General features: G+C 43.7%; 1 protein-coding gene across 1 annotated transcript; it reads left to right on the forward strand.

Moving 5' to 3' along the window:
• The first annotated feature begins 580 nt into the window (after nucleotides 1-580).
• Nup50 (nucleoporin 50) lies at nucleotides 581-17,922 on the forward strand. Its single transcript, XM_046429172.2, has 8 exons — nucleotides 581-947; nucleotides 3,319-3,397; nucleotides 6,832-6,915; nucleotides 11,022-11,205; nucleotides 12,273-12,938; nucleotides 14,664-14,745; nucleotides 16,455-16,573; nucleotides 17,443-17,922. Exons 2-8 carry the CDS (start codon nucleotides 3,329-3,331, stop codon nucleotides 17,643-17,645), a joined length of 1,407 nt encoding a protein of 468 aa, XP_046285128.1. The 5' UTR covers nucleotides 581-947; nucleotides 3,319-3,328; the 3' UTR covers nucleotides 17,646-17,922.
• The last annotated feature ends 395 nt before the right edge of the window (nucleotides 17,923-18,317 follow it).

The raw sequence follows: 18,317 nt of genomic DNA on the forward strand, positions 1-18,317 counted from the left end.
TTTACCTAACTACACTGACTACCTAACTTTAAATCTGGCTTCAGCACCGCATATAAGTAAGCCAATAAAAGTCCATCAACAACTAAAAATAGACATTAAAAAAAACACACACAGCTCTAAAAAGCGCTCCTTTCCGACAGCTTGCCACGGCTAGTGAAGGGCTCTCACCTCCGGAGCCCTGGGGGGACCCGGCGCCCCGCAGGCGGGCTCCTCTCCCCGCAGCCCCCGACGCGAAGACGTCACAAAGGCCCCACCTCCTCCCCGCGGGGGCGGCGGGGGCAGGTGGGACACCGCGAGGCTCACCGCGACGGGGGCCCCACCATGCCCTCCAGGGCTCCTGGCCCGGCACCAGCCCTCCGAAGATTCAGCAGCGACTTCCGCGCGAACCGACCTCAACTCGAAGGCGGCCCACACGTCACCCGTGCGCGTGAGCTGCGGCTGCGGCGGCGGCCGCCCACCTCGCCGCAGCGGCCCAAGGCGTGTGCGCATGCGTGCGACGGGCGCGCTCCTCCCGGCGACCGTTTCTAAAGCGCTGGACGCATGCGCCGCGCGACGCCCTGCGGCCTGGGGAAGGAGGTGCTTCTGCCCCCACTCGGACGCGCTTGCGCAGTGCCCGGACGCGGGCGTTTCTCCTTTTTCTTCGAATCCGGTTTGAGGGGTAGATTCGAGTTACAAAATGGCGGCCTAGAGTGCGCTCCCCGCCGTTTCCCTGGTGGTCTCTGGCTTAGTGGATGTCTCCGCGTCTCGGTGCCGAGCTCACAGACACGCGGCCCCCGGGGGACATGGTGTTGGAGACTCCGGGCTTGCTGGCCACCAAGTCCTCCGAGGCTCTCAGCGCACCGGAAGCGGCCCGCCGCCGCCTGGGCCCCGAGCGCAGCCATCGCCACCGCGTCCCTGCTCGCCGCCGCGCCCACGAGCCAGCGAGAGCTGCGGCGGCCGCCGGAGAGGTGCGGGACAGGTGGAGGGCGGCGGGGACGTCCGAGACCGGCCGGGGGCGGAAGGAACAGGCGGGGCCGGGACGGGGACGTGCGGGGCCGGGGCCGGCGGGGCGCCGGACGCGGCGGGGCGTTTGTGAAGCGGCGGCGCAGCTCGGGCGGGCGCGCCCCGGGCCTGCGGCGGGCGGGCGGCGGCCTCCCTCAGGCGCGTCCTCGCCGTGCCCCGCGCTTCCCGCCGTCGCCCGGCCTCCGAGCAGCGGCGTGGGGATGCGGGTCTTCCGCGGCGTCGCCGGCGGCCCCCTCCCTCGTCCTCCAGCAGGTGCCTCCCCGTCCGGGTCAGATCTCTTCTCGGAGGCGCCACTGCAGGCGTCCTCCCGGGGCCGAGGCGCCCCCTGTCACCCGGACTTTCGGGTTCCCAGCACCGGGCGTCGTCGCGGAGGTCTGCCGCCGCACCCCGGGCACCCCGGCCGGCCTGTGTGCCCCGTAACCGCAGCCGAGGACCCTGGGCGCCTGGCCTTGCTCCATTGCACACAGGTGTATCAGTCCCCTCTCTGTGTCTAAAAAGGGCAGCCTTATCTCGTGACATGCTTTGGAATAACATACGAACTTGGTAAAAAATGGTTTTTAAAGTCCGGCGCATATTGGAACTGTCTTTTTCTACACTACGACTTTTAAGTTTTGGAAAAAAAAATAGCCTCTGTTTCTAAGAAAACTTTTTTCTTCGATTATACTTATAAAGCTCTTTCTTTGTTCCAGGCACTGTTGTAACTAAGCTCTTTATCTCATTTAATGTTCCTAATGAACTCTTCCCTGCCCTGCAGATAAAGAAACTGAGGCAGAAAAATTAATTACTCAAGATCTCACAGCTAGAAAATGGCAAAACCAGATGCCAGCCTCTTGGGTTTTCTCATATATGTAGTGCCCAAGATCACTGATTCAACAACAGATAGAACCTCTAGGAGCTGAACAGCTTGGGGCATTTGGAGAACTTCAGTAGGCAAAACTAACCTCCCTGCTTTCTGGTTATGCTGACTTGATATGTGTGTTCGAAAATGAAAGCTACTACATTAATTTAGCTTGTTTTACTCTGCCAGTTATCTCTAAAGGTATAGGTGTGAGTTAGATATTAAACTTACCTCCCGCCCCCCAATACTGGGTATTGAATCCTGGGATCTACTACCACTGAAACCTACTACAAGCCCCCACCCCATCCCCCACCCCTTTTTTTTCTAATTCAAGACAGGGTCTTGCTAACTGTAACTTGCAGGACTGGCCTGAACTTGAGATCCTCCTGCCTCAACTTTCCTAGTCACTGGGATTGTACACCACCACCCTTGCACCCAGCAAAATTTTCTTACTACCTTTTTTTCCTTTTTCAACTCCACCCCTTTTGCTCCATAGTTAAATCTTTGATAACATTATCACTCCAACCTCTCACCTCTTTCGCCCTCTGGTGGCGAAGTTAATGAATAGCCCGAAGAATCCAGAGACAGTCTGAATAGTTCAGTAAGGAATTTTATCTATTCCTCTATTTGTTTTTGTTTCTGTGAAAAAATCAATAGCAGAAATTGACCAAGTGTTTTTGGGGAGGCGTTAAGAAGAGAAGACTCTCAGGTGATGCTGGAAACTATGCTAAATCTCATACTTTATATTTTAAAATCTTGGACTTAAATCATTCCATAATTAGAAAAAAAGAACATACTTGTAAGAGAGATTTCAAAGACTATTAAAGATTTACTAAAAGCTGAAAGCCCTTAGACATTAGATTTTGGAAGACTTTGGAATATCAACATCTGAATTTTGTTCTATAGCAGTAGGTGATCTATGAATTTGTGTCTTAATGACTTGGATATTTTGGGAAGCTTAATCTCGTAGGTTGTGGTATTGAGCACAAACTCAGGAAGGAATTCAGGTAAGTTTAGTCAGCCCTGGAGGGTACTAAGAATTAAATGGGAAGGTTTTTTTGGTCTATTTGGCTGGTGAATTAGTAAAGAAACCAGTCTACCCCCAAACAAAGCTCTCAGTTCTAGTTTTTTGTTTTGTTTTTTCTTTTGTTGTTGCTGTTGCTTCTTAAACAGCAATGTATGTGATGTTAGGACAGGAAATAATTGCAAATTTAAAGGGATGGACACAAGCACACTCTGTGGATAGGAATCCACTGCTGAAGTAATGCTGTCAGTTAAGCTGATGATCTGTTTTTGAAGCACTACACATTCTCAGAATGTTGGTGCATCCATATTGAATCAGTTTCTACTGGCATCACTAATGTTTTTGTTTCTTACTAGAGTGAATTTTTAAAATTCTTAATTTTTATAGTTCTTTGTGAAAGCCATATCTTGATCTAGAAAGGTTACATTTTTTTTCTCTGTTTTCTGTGATTTAGATTCGAAAAAATGGCCAAAAGAATTGCCGAGAAGGAATTGACAGATAGAAACTGGGACCAAGAAGATGAAGCTGAAGAGGTAAAAAAAAAAAAAAAAGTTCCCCCCAAAATGATTTCTTATTGTACCTACATTTAGTTCATTTTGGGGTTCCTCCTGAAGAATTGTGGTAGAATTAAGTCAGACATTTTAAGAACATCCCAAATGGGTGGTACTGTGGTTTCTTGTGACTTGTGTGCTTTTCCACTAGTGCCTGCTCCTAAAATATTCTTTGGAAAAGCACCTTCCCCCTGAATTTCATATACTTGGCAGCATTCTAAACCCATGATTTTGAATAAGTCATTTTAGTCATGACTGAAGAATGACTTAAGTGATCTGGTCATGAGGCTAGCTCAGTGCTGGCACTCAGGTCGGAAACGCATCACCATCTCAGGCTGCTGTCCCTGTCACTTTAGATTTCAGAAGTTGAGGTTGTTTGCCTTACTCAAATTCTTCTCGTTCCTATTCTGATGGTAGAGCTGATACCCCCAGCAGTTGCATTATTAGTAATAGAATTCCTAGTCTGTAGTTTCTTTAGAAGCAAAATGAAAATCGTCTTCCCTGAATAAATCTCACCATGTAATTTAAATCTCACCATGTAATTGCATTTCTAGTGTCTCACCAGCAGTTGATACTGCTAGGCCAGTTCACTCAGGACATCTGTAGCCAAGTTTTTAGCCTTTCAAATTTATAACATAGTCTAAGAAAGAAAAAGAAAAAAGATAAAAGAATTTTACAGGAGTATTTCTAAGCTTATTCTTTGACTAATATCTTCCTTTCTGAATCAATCTTTCTGTTACTTTTTTATTTTCCTTTAGAAGTAGATATACTTTACTTTAAAAAAAATTTTTATTTGGTTTTGGGGAACCAAAATCACAGTGTGTTAATGTTTTCACAGGACCTTTAACTCAAGGTTTTTCTGTGTGTGTTTTTGGTGTGGTTTGTTTTGTTTCTGGTACTTGGTTTGAACCCACGACCTCATGTGTGCTAAGCTAGTGCTCTACCATTGAGCTACATTGCCAGCCCCTTTTTTAGAATTTTATTTTGAAACAGGGTCTTGCTAAGTTGCTTAGACTGGCCTTACACTTGTGCTTCTCTTGTCTCGGCCTCCCCAGTAGTTTGTATTACAGGTGGTGACACCATGCCTGGCTGACTTGGAATTGAGTCTTTTTCTTTTTTTCTTTGATGCTGGGGAGTGAATCCAGGGGTGCTTAACCACCGAGCCACATCCCCAGCCCTTTGTTGTATTTTATTTAGAGACAGGGTCTCACTGAGTTGCTTAGGGCTTTACTAAGTTGCTGAGGCTGGTTTTGAACTCTGATCCTCCTGCCTCAGCCTCCTGAGCTGTTGAGATTACAGTTTGTGCCACTGCCCCCAGCAAAACTCTTTTTTTTTTTTTTTTTTTTTAAGAAGTGGACACAGGGCTGGGGTTGTGGTTCAGTGGTAGAGTGCTAGCCTAGCACGTGCGAGGCACTGGGTTCAATCCTCGGCACCACATAAAAATAAATAAAAAATAAAGGTATTGTGTTCAACTACATCTAAAAAAAATATTTAAAAGAAGAAGATGGACACAATACCTTTATTTTAATTTTATTTTATTTATGTGGTGCTAAGGATCAAACCCAGTGCCTCACACGTTAAGCAAACGCTCTACCACTGAACTATGACTCCAGCTACCAGTGAATCCTTTGTTACGGATTTTTTTTTTCCTCAGGTCTAAGCACAAATACATTCAGGGCTATAGTAAAATCTAGACTACCGTATAATGATTTTCTTTGGCATTAAAATATTCAGGAATGAAAAAAGTCCCACTTGGACAGGTTCTAATGACATGAGTATGGAAGGATTGCATTAATTACATTTAATTGGGACAAGTGTGTCCAAATGATCCCTTGTGTAGGTGTAAGAATGAATACCTTTAAGTTTTATATGATCTGCAGTAATTATAAATGAGATTTCTTTATAAGAAGTATTTTGCTCTAGCCCTACAGGATAAAAGAAGAGTTGAAGTTAAGACAAAGATCATTAGCAAACTTCAGTTTGCAGACATAGGACTTTTAGCATGTTATGGAAGGGCAGTAGTCAGAGTAGAGTGCTGGGAGCCTCCATCGCCTTTTGGTGGGCAAGTTGGGCAGGATTTTCTTTTTCTCGGTCCTGGAGGTAGAGTCTAGAGATGCTCTACCACTGAGCTACATCCCCAGCCCTTCACCCTGTGTGTGAGAGAGAGAGAGAGACAGTGTCTTGCTAGTTGCCCAGGCTGGCCTTGAACCTGTGACCCTCCAGCCAGGACTCTTTTCTTAAAAATCATGTGTATGTGGGCTTTGGGGTATAGCTCAGTGATAGAGTGCCTGTTTAGCATGCACAAAGCCCTGATTTCAGTCACCAGCACTGCAACAAAAGGGGCAGGGGTGTTATAAATAAAATTTATTTTTAAAAACTGTATTAGAGTAGATACAGGCATCTGGGTTTCACAGTGGGTTGCCCCATCAGCTATTCATGATCTTTAAGATACTTTTCTGTTTTTAAATGATAGCTTATATTTTTTAAAGAAACCTTTAATTTTTTTTCTAAACTTTTGTTGAGCCACAGTTTAGTCGGAATGATGCCTGGCATTTTGCTAGAGGGAATGGTTGAAAGGTGACCCTCCTCCGGGAATAGGGCGGCTCCGGGATTAGGGTGGATCCTGCTGCCTTGGGCGCCTGCTACTTTGGAGTTCCCGTTGAGTTCTCGTTCTGGGAGAAGTTGAGAATTGGCCGAGGAGCCCGGTGGAGGGAGTGTATTCCCGGGAAGTGTGTGTAGAGTGCCGGTGAGAGTTCGGGAATAAAGAGTTGCTGTTTGAACCTACAAGGCTGTGTGGCGGCTCGGTTATTTTGTGCCCAGACAGACTGCGGCATTTATTAATAGTATCCAGTATATATCCAAAAATTTGAAGAATTGGCACCAAAGTTTTGATGGTCTTATCTTTTCAAAAACTGTTGTGTATACTCCTCTCTTTGAATTGGAATTTGAAGTTTGGATTTGTATATTGTAGAAGGTAGATGGTTTGCTTAGCTAGAAGTGGAATCCACAAGAAAAAAAATTTATATTTATATAAATATATATATATATTTATATATATATACACACACACACACACTATTTTCTGTTAATTGTTAATCATATTAGTCGTATAAATTAATGGGTTTCACTTTGACATTTCCCAAATGCATATAGCATGCTTTGATGATATCCACCTGCCCTCTCTTGCCCATCCACACCTTCCCCTTTGCTTTCCCCAACCCTTCTCCTTCCCTAACACTCCATCTTCTGCTTTAGGTAGATGTAAGCCATTTCTGTTAACAAGCCCTCTCCATAGTATTAACGTTAACAGTATTTTAAAGCCATATTAGGTAAATTTGTCTCCGCTTGCTGTTTTGTTCAGCATTTTACCTCCTTTTGTCCTTAATCTTTCTGTGTTTAATTCGTATGCCCTGCAGGTGGGAACATTCTCAGTGGCCAGTGAGGAAGTCTTGAAGAATAGAGCCATAAAGAAAGCAAAGCGGAGAAATGTTGGGTCTGAAGTAAGTGCCTTCTTAGTGGCTTTGCTACTGAATACTGACTCTTTCTGAATACAGACCTTTTCTTCCTTTGGGAACAATCACAGCAACAAATGCTTTTTTTAAAAAATGCTTACTCCTTTGTGTAGCTCATGGGAGAGAGAAGAAAGTAATCAATGTCACATCCATGTCTTAAAGGAAGCGTGTCTGTTTGAGGAAGTAAGATGAGAGGGGCAAATGCAAGCCCAGTGACACCGTGAGAGTAAAAGCCAGTGTAGGAGTTCATAGGCTGGAGATGTGGTATGGTGGGATAAGAAGGGGACTTGAAGAGGTGTCTTCAAGTCTTCACCTACTCCTGGGACCAAATTATAGGGAGTAGTTCCTTCACTATGCGAGAAATGTGTCAGTTTTCTTTCTAGTTTAGTATATTAAGATATTTCGTTCTTGTGCTCGGAAAGATAAAAGATGAGGACTGGGGGTGTAACTCAGTGGTAGGGCACTTGCCTAGTGAGGCCCTGGGTTGGATCCTTAGCAGTGCAGAAAAAGAAGAGTTGTAACTCCTGAATTGGAATCATGTGGTCAGTATTCAGCAGTCACCCCACCTTTCAGAACTCCTCCCCCGTATAGTCCTCACCCTTGACACTCCAGACCCACAAGTGTGGTTTTGGTAATCTTGGATATCTATTGTCAGGCAGGAGAAACAGCTTTAGGCATCTTGCATGGCAGCTTTGGAATAAACCTCCTTAGCCACACATTCTGCATTTCTCAAGTTTCAATCCCAAAGGAACTGTATTCTTATATTTTTCTTTTTTAATTGTTGATAGACCTTTATTTTATTTTTTATTTACTTATTTATTTATATATGATGCTAAGAATCAAACCCAGTGCCTCACACATGCCAGGTAAGTGTGCTACTGCTCAGCCCCAGCCCCTCCCTTTCTCTTCTCACCTTGAGAAACAATAAAATGGAATCCTTATTATAGAAATAGTAGGTAGACATGGTGGCACATACTTGTAGTCCCAGCTCCTCAGAGGCAGGTAGGAGAATCACCTGAGCCCAAAAGTTTAAGGCCAGCATGGGCAACACAGCGAGACCACAAAATACAAAAACAAAAAAAGAAAATTTATTATTTTTGAAGGTTTTCATCATAGGTTTTAAGTTCGAAAATGTATAAAGGAAGGAAGAAGGAGGTGGGCAGACAGAGGCTTTGGGAAGGCAATTAGTAAGAAATTTACAGCTAGAGTTACGTAGTGAATCAGTGTTGCATAAATGATGGTGTGTGTTAAGGGGAAAACAGTTTTTAAAAACGTCTTTACCTAGAATATATGCACCGTGTAATTCAGGGCGGACAAATGCAATCATAAAGCAAACTGATTCTCAGGTGGTTCTGTATGGTCGCTTGTACACATGTAGAATGTAGTGATGATAAGTACCCGTTCTCTGCTCCATGGCTGCTCTAGAGGACCTCATTTCCTGGAGCTGTAAAAGCTCTTTGACATGGAACCTGAGGTTGTCTAGGGTAGTGCTGCCCAAAAGGAGACAGGGAACAAGTCTTAGTGAAGGAAGGGATGACATGCAGACTTCTTCAGAACGCACCTAGCAGTCAGGTCTTGTATTTTGTTGTTTTTGGTACCAGGGATTGGACCCAGGTGCATTTGATTTATAATCCTGCTGTTTCACCCTCCCAAAGCGCTGGGATTACAGGCATGCACCACTACGGCCAGTAGGACTTCTATTTTTAAAATAATTTCAGCTTGAAGATTTTTATTTTTTACAATTAACAAATGTGGTGCAGCGTGAATTTTTTTTTAAATATCTTTATTTTGTTTATTTTTTATGTGGTACTGAGGATTGAACTCAGTGCCTCACATGTGCAAGGCAAGTCCTCTGCCACTGAGCCACAACCCCAGCATAATGTTTTGAATTAGTATTCATTGTGGAATGGCTAAGTGAGTTGACTAGCTTGTATTATCACACTTTTTTTTTGTAGTTGTAGATGGATAGCATGACTCTATTTTGTTTATTGTTTTATGTGGTGCTAAGGCTCGAACCCAGTGCCTCACACATGCTAGGCAAGCACTCTGCCACTGAGCTACAGCTCCAGCCCTTATTTATTTTTTTAAATTTGGTAAGAACACTTAAAGCTCAGCACATTAACTCTACTAAGTATATGTCTTGAGTTTAGTTGTTATTATTTTAATTCCAGGGTTTTGTTTTTTCCTGGTCTGATTTCATTATTACCTTAAGACTGGTGACTGGTTGGCAGTTGTGGTATGGAGCTGAGTGATGTTGGTAGTTCTCTCACTGAGAAGATGCAAGGAAAGATGGAATAATTTAATTAAGGATGAGACAGTTCAGTTTGCAAATGTGGCATTTGAAAATCCTGTTAAGTTCTCTCCAAGACACTGGATATAGAACAGGAATTAGGGCAGGTGAGAGGTGGATGGGGTGCTGGGAGTTCTCACCACACAGATGGCGGAGACACCACCAGAGTGGACGAAGAGGCAGTCAGAAGGAGCCCATAGTGAGGAGTGGGCAGCAGCAGGTCAGCAGAAGGAGAATCCCGGGGAGGGTGTTCTGTCGTGAGCCCTGGAACTGGGAAGGGACAGAAATATACGTGGATAATTGAAATCCAAATTTAATTTGGGTTATAACTTTTAGCCTCTAGTTTTCATGAAACTTGGATATTTGAAAAATAATGTCATATCATTTGCTATAAGCACAAATGTGGCTTTTCCCAACTAGTGGATTTGCCTATTAAACAGATCTTAGCACTGGAGATCTATGGATAATAAAATAATCCAGAATATCTCTGTTTTGTTGAATTTAACTTCTAAATTAAGTTTAAGGGTCTATATTTTTTCCTCCATATGAATCCTAAAGAAAAATCGGGGAGATTGGGGAATATCATAATGTTTCAGGGCCCAAGGAGCCAAACTGAGTACATCCCAGTCAGTTCTTTTTCTCACTCTTCTGAAGGTCTGTCTTATGTGTCTCTCCTTTTTTTTTAATAGTGGTTTTTGTTGGTTTGGGGGGTTATTTTAGAGCTAATTTACTATTGCTAGATTACAGTAATTTCTAAAATAGCTGTAAACATCTTGTAACTTTAAATCTAGTGTGTTTCAGTGGTCAGTAAACATCTGGAATTTTGTAGAGTTGATTGACACCTGTGTTTTTAGAAATATATGCAGTAGTATTCAGGCTCACTGGCCCATCTAGACAGTGAAGAGGTCTGGTCTGAGGTGATTTTTTGATGAGATGGTGGTTGATACATTTATGTGTGTACTCTTTGGGGGAGAAGCAGATTGTTCCCTATGGTGTCACCACTATTTTAAATGGATGAAAGATTTATAAAAAAAAATTATAGCCAGTTTAGCAAAACACTGTAAACTGAGAAACTGTTCTCCAGAAGCCCCCCAGGGACAGAAAGCAGCTTTAGAATTTCCTAATGAATGCCAAACATTTCCAGAGCCTCTATGATTAGAGATATGAGCAAGCTAGCACAAGGGGAGAGGCTGCTAGAAAGGTCTTGTCAAAGACGTCATACTTAAGAAAGCAGCAAGAAAAATGCCCTGGGATTGCTCAATTACTGGGAAATCTCTGTTTGAAATATGACCATTTTCTGAAGCTCTCTAGGCTGAGAACAACTGGAAAACAACAAAAGTTCCTAGGAAATGAGATAAATGGTAAAATACCTTTAGTTAACCTAATGGGATGTTTCTAAAACTTCCTTAGGTAAGTTGCCTTTGGAAGGTACATGAAGGATCTTTCCTTCAGATTCAGTTGTATTGGGTGTGTGTTCAGTTACCATTCTGAAGCTGGATGGGAGGTACGTGGATTTATTGCATTGATCTCTATTAACCTTTTATGTCTATGTATGCACAAGACATTTTTAAAAATATAACTGATTGTAAATGGTGCCTGCCTGAAGGTGCCAGCTTTGGATCGCCAGGCCTTCAAATGCAGTCTTTCCATGCAGTGCTGGTTGCGCCGCCAGTTTTTCGTGCAGTACGGATTACCTGTGGAAACTGGGTGCTCAGCAGTCAAGAGGATATTGTCACTTCCTTGCTTATTTGCAGATAGGAAAGGCCCTTTCCTAACTAACATGTGTTCTCTGCTCATATTGCAGTCTGACAGTGGAGGAGCCTTCAAAGGTTTTAAAGGCTTGGTTGTGCCTTCTGGAGGTGGAGGGTTTTCTGGATTTGGTAGTAGCCCTGGAGGGAAGCCTCTGGAAGGACTATCTAATGGAAACAGCACTAGTGCCCCTCCCTGCACTGGTGCAAGGGCAGCAGCAGAGCCTAAGGCAACCTTTGGTAAGTAGCCCCCCTCCTCAGCCACCTCATATGAATGGAATCTAGGAGAAATAACTTTGTAAAGAAGTTTCTCTTGTACAAACCCTCAGTCCTCAGTCTGTAAGCAGAAACAACAATAATGTCAGGGATGGAACTTTGGGGAGATATTGGCTATGTATATACAGTAGGCAGATAAGCAGAGCACAAGTTTTCAAGCCAAAACAGATCTGGATTCTGAGCTCAGTTCTGCCAGTTATGAACTATATGATCTTGGCAAAGTTCCTTAACCTCTGACCTTCAGAATTGACCTAAGAGAGCTGAGGTTGTAGCTCAGTGGTAGAGCACTTGCTTAGCATGGCTGAGGCACCCTGGATTCCATCCCCAATGCAGCAAAATAAAAAAATGAGGTGAAAAGGAAAAATACTTCATAGACCCTTTATGAAGGTTTGCCTGCTTGTCCATTAATTCATTATGGACATGTGTACCAAGGGTTATGTGTGCTTCTTACCACGATGGTCACTGGGAATTCCCATGACACTGTCCCTGGTCACAGAGCCCTCCCAGGCCATGTTTGAACAAAATATGTCGATTACCTGATCCTGTTTTAATGGAGTTAGTCAAGAACTCTTGGGATTTACACAGAGAACAGGATCATGGGATGATTCTGACTGGTTGGGTTTTATTTAGCTAATTATTCTGAAAGTTTATACTGTTCGATTTTTATACTATGTACTTTCTGTTACACTTTGAACTACTTTAATATATGTTTTTGCCAGCAACTTTGAGAATTAAAATCTTTTACTAACAATATTTCTGCCAGTTCTGTTTGAAATGAACATTGTTTTAAAGGAAAAAATTTTACTTTAAAAATACAGAGACTTAATGTAGTCATACAGTGAATACTGCTCTTTGCCATAACCAGCCTTGATACCCAGATCCTAAATATTCCCTCTTGAACACGCACTTGTTGTAGTGCTACAAAACAGGGTATAGTTAAAGCAGAACAAGACAGAAGAGTGGTGTAAAAATCCAGATGGCTTCATCAAATTAGTTTTAAAATAAATTGTTCAAACTTTAATTTCCTATAGGTTCTTTTGCTGCAAATGGCCCAACTGCCTTGCTGGATAAAAAGATTTCAGATCCCAAAACCAACGGCAGCAGTCCACAGCCCTCGTCCTCCAGCCTTGCTTCTAGCACAGCCTGTGCAGGGAGCACCTACCACAAACAGCTGGCGGCCTTGAACTGCTCGGTTCGGGACTGGATAGTGAAGCACGTGAACACAAACCCCCTGTGTGACCTGACACCCATCTTTAAGGACTATGAGAAGTACCTGGCCACTATTGAGCAACAGCATGACAACAGTGGCAGTGGAAACTCTGAAAGCGGAACAAGCCAGATGTCAGTTGACACACAGACCCCTTCCCTGTTTGGTTCAGCAAAACTACCACAAGAGTCAACATTTTTGTTTCATGGCAACAAAACTGAGGACACATCTGAGAAGAAGATGGAAGTTGTGTCTGAAAAGAAGACCGACACAGCACCAGAAGCAGCAAGTGTCTCGTTTAATTTCGGCAAGAAAATTGATAGCTCTGTTTTGGGCTCACTGAGCTCTGGTCCCTCAGCTGGATTTTCATTTTCACCTGGAAACTCCAGTTTATTTAGTAAAGATACTACCCAGAGTAAACCAGTTTCTTCACCATTTTCTGCCAAAACATTGGAGGGTCAAGCAGAAGGTGGCAGTAATGAAAGCAAAGGTAAATTTTAAAATTATCATTGTAAGTTTATATTTGCAAATTTTGTGTTTAGTGGGAAAGGCATATTTTTTTCCCCATTCCAGGTGGATCTCACACTGTGACTCCATCGCATCCTGCTTGTGTTGTCCTGGATAAAGTTTATTAGTCCTTACTTGTAAAATGACCTAGGACCTATTTTGTAGGGTTGTTGGAAGGATTATAAAATGGGACTCGGAGGTAGTTCAGTGGTATAGTGCTTGTTTGGCGTGCATGAGGCCCTGGGTTCCATCCCCAGCACCCCCCACCCCCCCAAAAAATATATACACACACATAAAGAATATGTACAGCCAGGCATATGGTGGTGCAGGCTTGTAATCCCAGCAGCTCTGGAGTCTGGAGCAGGAGGATCCTAAGTCCAAAACCAGCCTCAGCAACTTATTGAGGCCTTGAGCAACTTTGTCAGATCCTCTCAAAATAACAAAAATAAAATAAACGGGCCGAGGACATGGCTCAGTGATTAAGCACCCTGAGTTAAATCCCTGGTACCTAAAAGGAAAAAAAAAATATCTAGCATTAATGATTTTGAGAAGTATCAAATGCATGGCTTTGCATTTAAAGAGATTGACTTCTCATAGCACAGCAATTAAACCAACACAGTGGTTCCCCTACAAGTCTGAAATTCATCTTCCTGAAGGTCAGTGGTGGGTTCTGAGTGACAGTTCTGTCTTCAGCACCAATGTCACAGACCAGGCAGCAGCCAGAGCCTTGGTCCTTCCACTCCCTCTGCTCTTGGCTCTCTTTTTCTCTCTTTTTTTGGGGGGTGGGGGTGACCAAGGATTGAATCCGGGCACTTAGCCACTGAGCCACACTTCCAGTCCTGTTTTGTAGTTTATTTAGAGACAGGGTCTCACTGAGTTGCTTAGTAGTGCCTCATTTTCACTGAGGCTGGCTTTGAACTCTGATCTCCTGCCTCAGCCTCCTGAGCTTTTTTATTGGTACTTTATAGTTGTCACATTGGTGGGATATGTTGTTACATATTTGTACATTTACACAATGCAGAGTTGCTTTTTGATTTAGCAAGTTTTCATGCAGCTGCCTTTCTCTTCCAGAGAACCCTTCCCACTTAAACAGAGTCTTAGAGGTTGAGTACTGCCGTGACTGAAAGTGCCTTCTGGCCCAGTTAGCCAGGGACCTGTAGGAGCAGAGCAGTGAGCCCTGTGGCCATTCAGACAAAGCCAAACTTACTTACACTTGGCTTTGGAGCAATTTCTCTGACAAACTTCCTCTTTAAAAAATTTTACTTTTCCTATCATTGGCATTGCTGACATTGCTATATCTCGGCATGCTGTGGATCCAGTCACAAGAGCATTTGGAGATGAAGGCATTAGAGGATCCTCTGAGATTTTAGTTCTCCAGCAGATAACCTGAATATAAATAATTGAATATTGACAGGTTAATTTTCTATGCATGTCGTAAGCAGGGATTTGTTCTAGGACTTTCTACATATTAGCAGTTACTTTAGAATAGAGAAATATGTTCTCATTGAAAACTATTATTTTTTACACAACAATTAAAATTCAGCAGTGGCCTCCCCCCTCCAAAAACAAAATGAAAAACGGTATGTGTTTAGCCATCATGTTGGCTTGCACGGGGTATTCAGGGTTGAGACTCAGATGGTCAGGAGCAAGCTCCTGCTGCTTTTGCAGTCCTGAGCTAAGCTTGACTGAGCTGTCATTTTTTTGTAAGGTGGAGACGAAGAGGAGAGTGATGAGCCTCCCAAGGTGGTGGTCACTGAAGTGAAGGAAGAAGACGCTTTCTACTCCACCAAGTACGAGATGACCCTGGGAGCTGGCGTGGGAGTCCCGGGGCTGTGGGTCAGCGTGTCCTCATCGAGGCCTGAGCTCACACTGGGCAACTCTGAACTAGAACAGGGAGAACCCTTGGCCTGCTATTTTAAACAGGCCAGGTCTGGAGATTTCCTGCTGAGCACCTCTGTCCATGCTTTAGAGACAGACTTCTGCCCCTTTTCTTCCTTCCTTCTCTTCCCTTCTGCTTTCATCGTGAAGAAAGTTGGTTTGGTTTTGCTTCTGCTCCTTATCTGGAAGCGTCCCTGACCCCTTCCTGGAGACCTGATCTTTCTGGATTTTCTTACAGACAAGAGTTGGGCACAGTGACCCGCTACCCCCTTCTGTTAAGGGTTGCAAGAACTTTGGCCTCCTCTGGTAACGAGGCTATTACTTGGGGTCGGGGAGGGGAGGATTGCTTTGTTTTTAAATGAGCTGCCTCTTTCAGCTGAAGGGAAATTCAAATTTTTCTTCCTCTTGATTAAATGAGATTATTGCTTGCAGAGATATTTCCTAAAAGGTATTTGTACCATTTCATTTATAATGTACAGTTTTTAATAAGAAAAAATTAATAACAAATCCATAGTTTTCCATTTAACAAATCATCATATCCTCTGAGATTCTTAAGTGTTATTTTCAAGAATTTTTAAGGGACCAACAATTACCTTTGCTTATTTTTAAGGTTTTTTTTTGGCAAGGGCAGGTTGGGTACTGGAGATTGAGCTCAGAGGCACTTGACCACTGAGCCACACCCCCAGCCCTATTTTCTATTCTTTTTAAAGACAGGGTCTCACTGAGTTGTTTAGCACCTCATGTTTGCTGAGGCTGCTTTGAACTTGAGATCCTCCTGCCTCAGCCTCCTGAGCCACTGGGATTATAGACATGCACCACTGTGCCCGGCGTTGCTGAGGCTGGCTATGAACTTGTGATCCTTCTGCCTCAGTCTCCCAAGCTGCTGGGATTATAGGTGTGTGCCACCCAGCTTATTTTTAGTTTTAATTGCAAGAGTGACCCTGACTTTTTAAAGATTTTTTCCTAAGAATAAATCAAATGAGCGGACAGTGGTTTTGTTGTATTAATAACCAAATGACATGGGAGGCTAGGATGAAATATCATTACTCTATTGTTGAGCCTACTTGAGATTTACCTCAGCATCTTGGGAGATAAAATTGAAGGAGCCTGAAAGAAAATTTTTAAAATAATAGATAAAGGAAAAGATAGGGTGGGGGCGATGAAGGACAGATTGTTTGTACTTAAAGGACCAGATCAGCTCTTGAGCTCAGAGCCAGAGGTGCAGATCAAGGAGCCATGGGGTGTCTAAGTATGATTTTGACTGACTTGAGAAAAGATGGTTTTAGCAAGACTTATTAAAATTTTTATGGCGGTCTAGGGGTGTGGCTCAGTGGTACAGTGCCTGCCTGCCTGCCATATACACGGCCCTAGGTTCAGTCCCCAGCATTTGAAAACACAGAAATTTTTAGGGGACCCACTATTCAATTGGAAAAAATGGGGAGGGATTCTAGAAGGCTAAGTAGATTTTCTTTTTCTGATTTTTATCCAGACCTAGTTGATCTGGATCAATAAAATTATTCTCTGCTTTCATTTAATATAGATTTTTCCACAACCGTGATTGTTAGAAAAAACTGTGACTTGTCACTGAATACCTGACTATACCTGTTATCTTTTTCCATAGGTGTAAACTATTTTACAAGAAAGACAATGAATTTAAAGAGAAGGGTGTGGGGACCCTGCACTTAAAGCCTACAGCAAGTCAGAAGACACAGCTCTTAGTACGGGCCGATACCAATTTAGGTGAGGATTTTTTTTCAGCCTTGTTCCTCCCTGATTTTAGTCCTTGAGATTTGGGGGTTTATTGATGTGTTTTTGGAATGGAAGAGATCATTCAGGCCAAGTCATGCTGTATTTATTCATTAAAGACTTAGTTTTGAATAATAGGGAAACAGTGTGTAAGGAAATGTAGACATGTTTCAAACTAGCGAGAAAGGAAATCATTTCATTTGCTTTGTTAGAAGTGTGGCTGAGGCTAGAGAGAAGCTGGGCAGTTCAGGAAACGGGCCATCCCGAGGAGGCCTTGTATAGATGAAAGCATCAGAGCCCACTGCTGCCCACACTGTCCGCCAGCCTCCGTTTTTCCCTGGAAACTGCTGGAAGGAGAGTAGTGCTCAGCAGATGGGAGTGGCAGGGCCTGAGATGAATGGCGGGATCGCTAGATCTGTGGCTACAAGCCGTGTCACACAGAGAAACTTCTAGGAAGCGTTTTTTCCTTCCCAGGGCTTGAGTAATTTATAATAACGACACCATAATGTCACCATTGCCCAGTAAGTTGTGCTGGTCTCTGAATTACAGTAAAGCATCATCTCTGAGATGATGTTCTTGTTTGTGGGTCGTACTAGCTAGCTCTTCCTCCAGTCCTCTCGGAGCTGAGTCATGTGGGTGTGTGAGTGGGAGCGTTGGGCAGGGCCACCAGAGACCTCCCAGCACTCTGTCCAGGACAGTGCTAGTACCTGTGAGGGAGCCAGTGCGCATTCTTAATGGCTCCGGGTTTGGGATCCATTGAGTCTGAGCTGCTTCAGGGTTTCGTGCTCATCGAGCTGTGGACTCCTTCCGTGGAGCTCTAGTTGATATGATTTTGATGTATATTTTCCTTTGTTTTAATGCAGGCAACATACTATTGAATGTTTTGATTCCACCCAATATGCCATGTACCCGAACAGGGAAAAACAATGTACTCATTGTCTGCATTCCAAACCCACCACTTGATGAGAAGAGTGCCACCGTCCCTGCCACCATGTTGATTCGGGTGAAAACTAGCGAGGATGCAGACGAGTTGCACAGGATTTTACTGGAGAAAAAGGGCGCCTGAAGGTGAAGTCGGAGGAAGCATTGCCAAGTTGCTGCTCCCCCACCTCCCTTTAAACTTAGTGTTTCTTTTCTTTGACCTTCTAAGGACTTCTAGATAACTTAAAACTGTTGTGGGGAAGATTAAGGCCAATAAAACCTTTCAATGTTTTATTTCAATGTCAAGGAACTGTATTCTCCCTTCTTCCAAGACTGACAACTGTGCAAAATACATTCGAATGAAATTTTTTGGAAGTTTTTTAAATGTTCATTTGTTTATTAAACTGTTAGTGATTTCTTAATGGACTGCAGTCAGGGTTTGGATTAGCTTTCCCAAAGGCTTTTCTGATCCATGGGGTTTCGGGTCGCTACCAGCACTGGCAAGGCTTCCTGACGGCGGATGCGGCAGCCAGGAAGAAACCTGGTGGTGTGGTTCTTACGCGTGGGAGCAACGGATGTGTGAGACCAGCACTCTACCAAATGAACCAGCTGCCATGCTGTGACCGACGTTGTCTTCTGCTCTGTTGTATGTTCCGTTTTCAAACTGCAGTGTGGGCACTCACCGTTCACTGTGGGTGTACATCGTCAACTTATGATTTGCAGACATTGGCCTTTAACCCTGTGGGCTGCTTTACTGTAATTCAGGAACTGCATTTTCATTTTAAAAGGAAGCAGGTTGCTCGACAAGGAGTTCTTG

The sequence above is a fragment of the Marmota monax genome, unplaced genomic scaffold (assembly GCF_021218885.2).
Source record: "Marmota monax isolate L192 unplaced genomic scaffold, Marmota_monax_Labrador192_F-V1.1 WCK01_AAM20220418_F8-fsc00051, whole genome shotgun sequence".
In the NCBI taxonomy this organism is placed as follows: Eukaryota; Metazoa; Chordata; class Mammalia; order Rodentia; family Sciuridae; genus Marmota; species Marmota monax.

Coding starts and splice junctions, on each gene's coding strand:
- Nup50 (XM_046429172.2), top strand. CDS start 3,329: ATGGCCAAAAGAATTGCCGAGAAGGAATTGACAGATAGAAACTGGGAC. Junction 6,916..11,021: donor GGAGAAATGTTGGGTCTGAA/GTAAGTGCCTTC, acceptor CTCATATTGCAG/TCTGACAGTGGAGGAGCCTT. Junction 12,939..14,663: donor TGGCAGTAATGAAAGCAAAG/GTAAATTTTAAA, acceptor TTTTTTTGTAAG/GTGGAGACGAAGAGGAGAGT.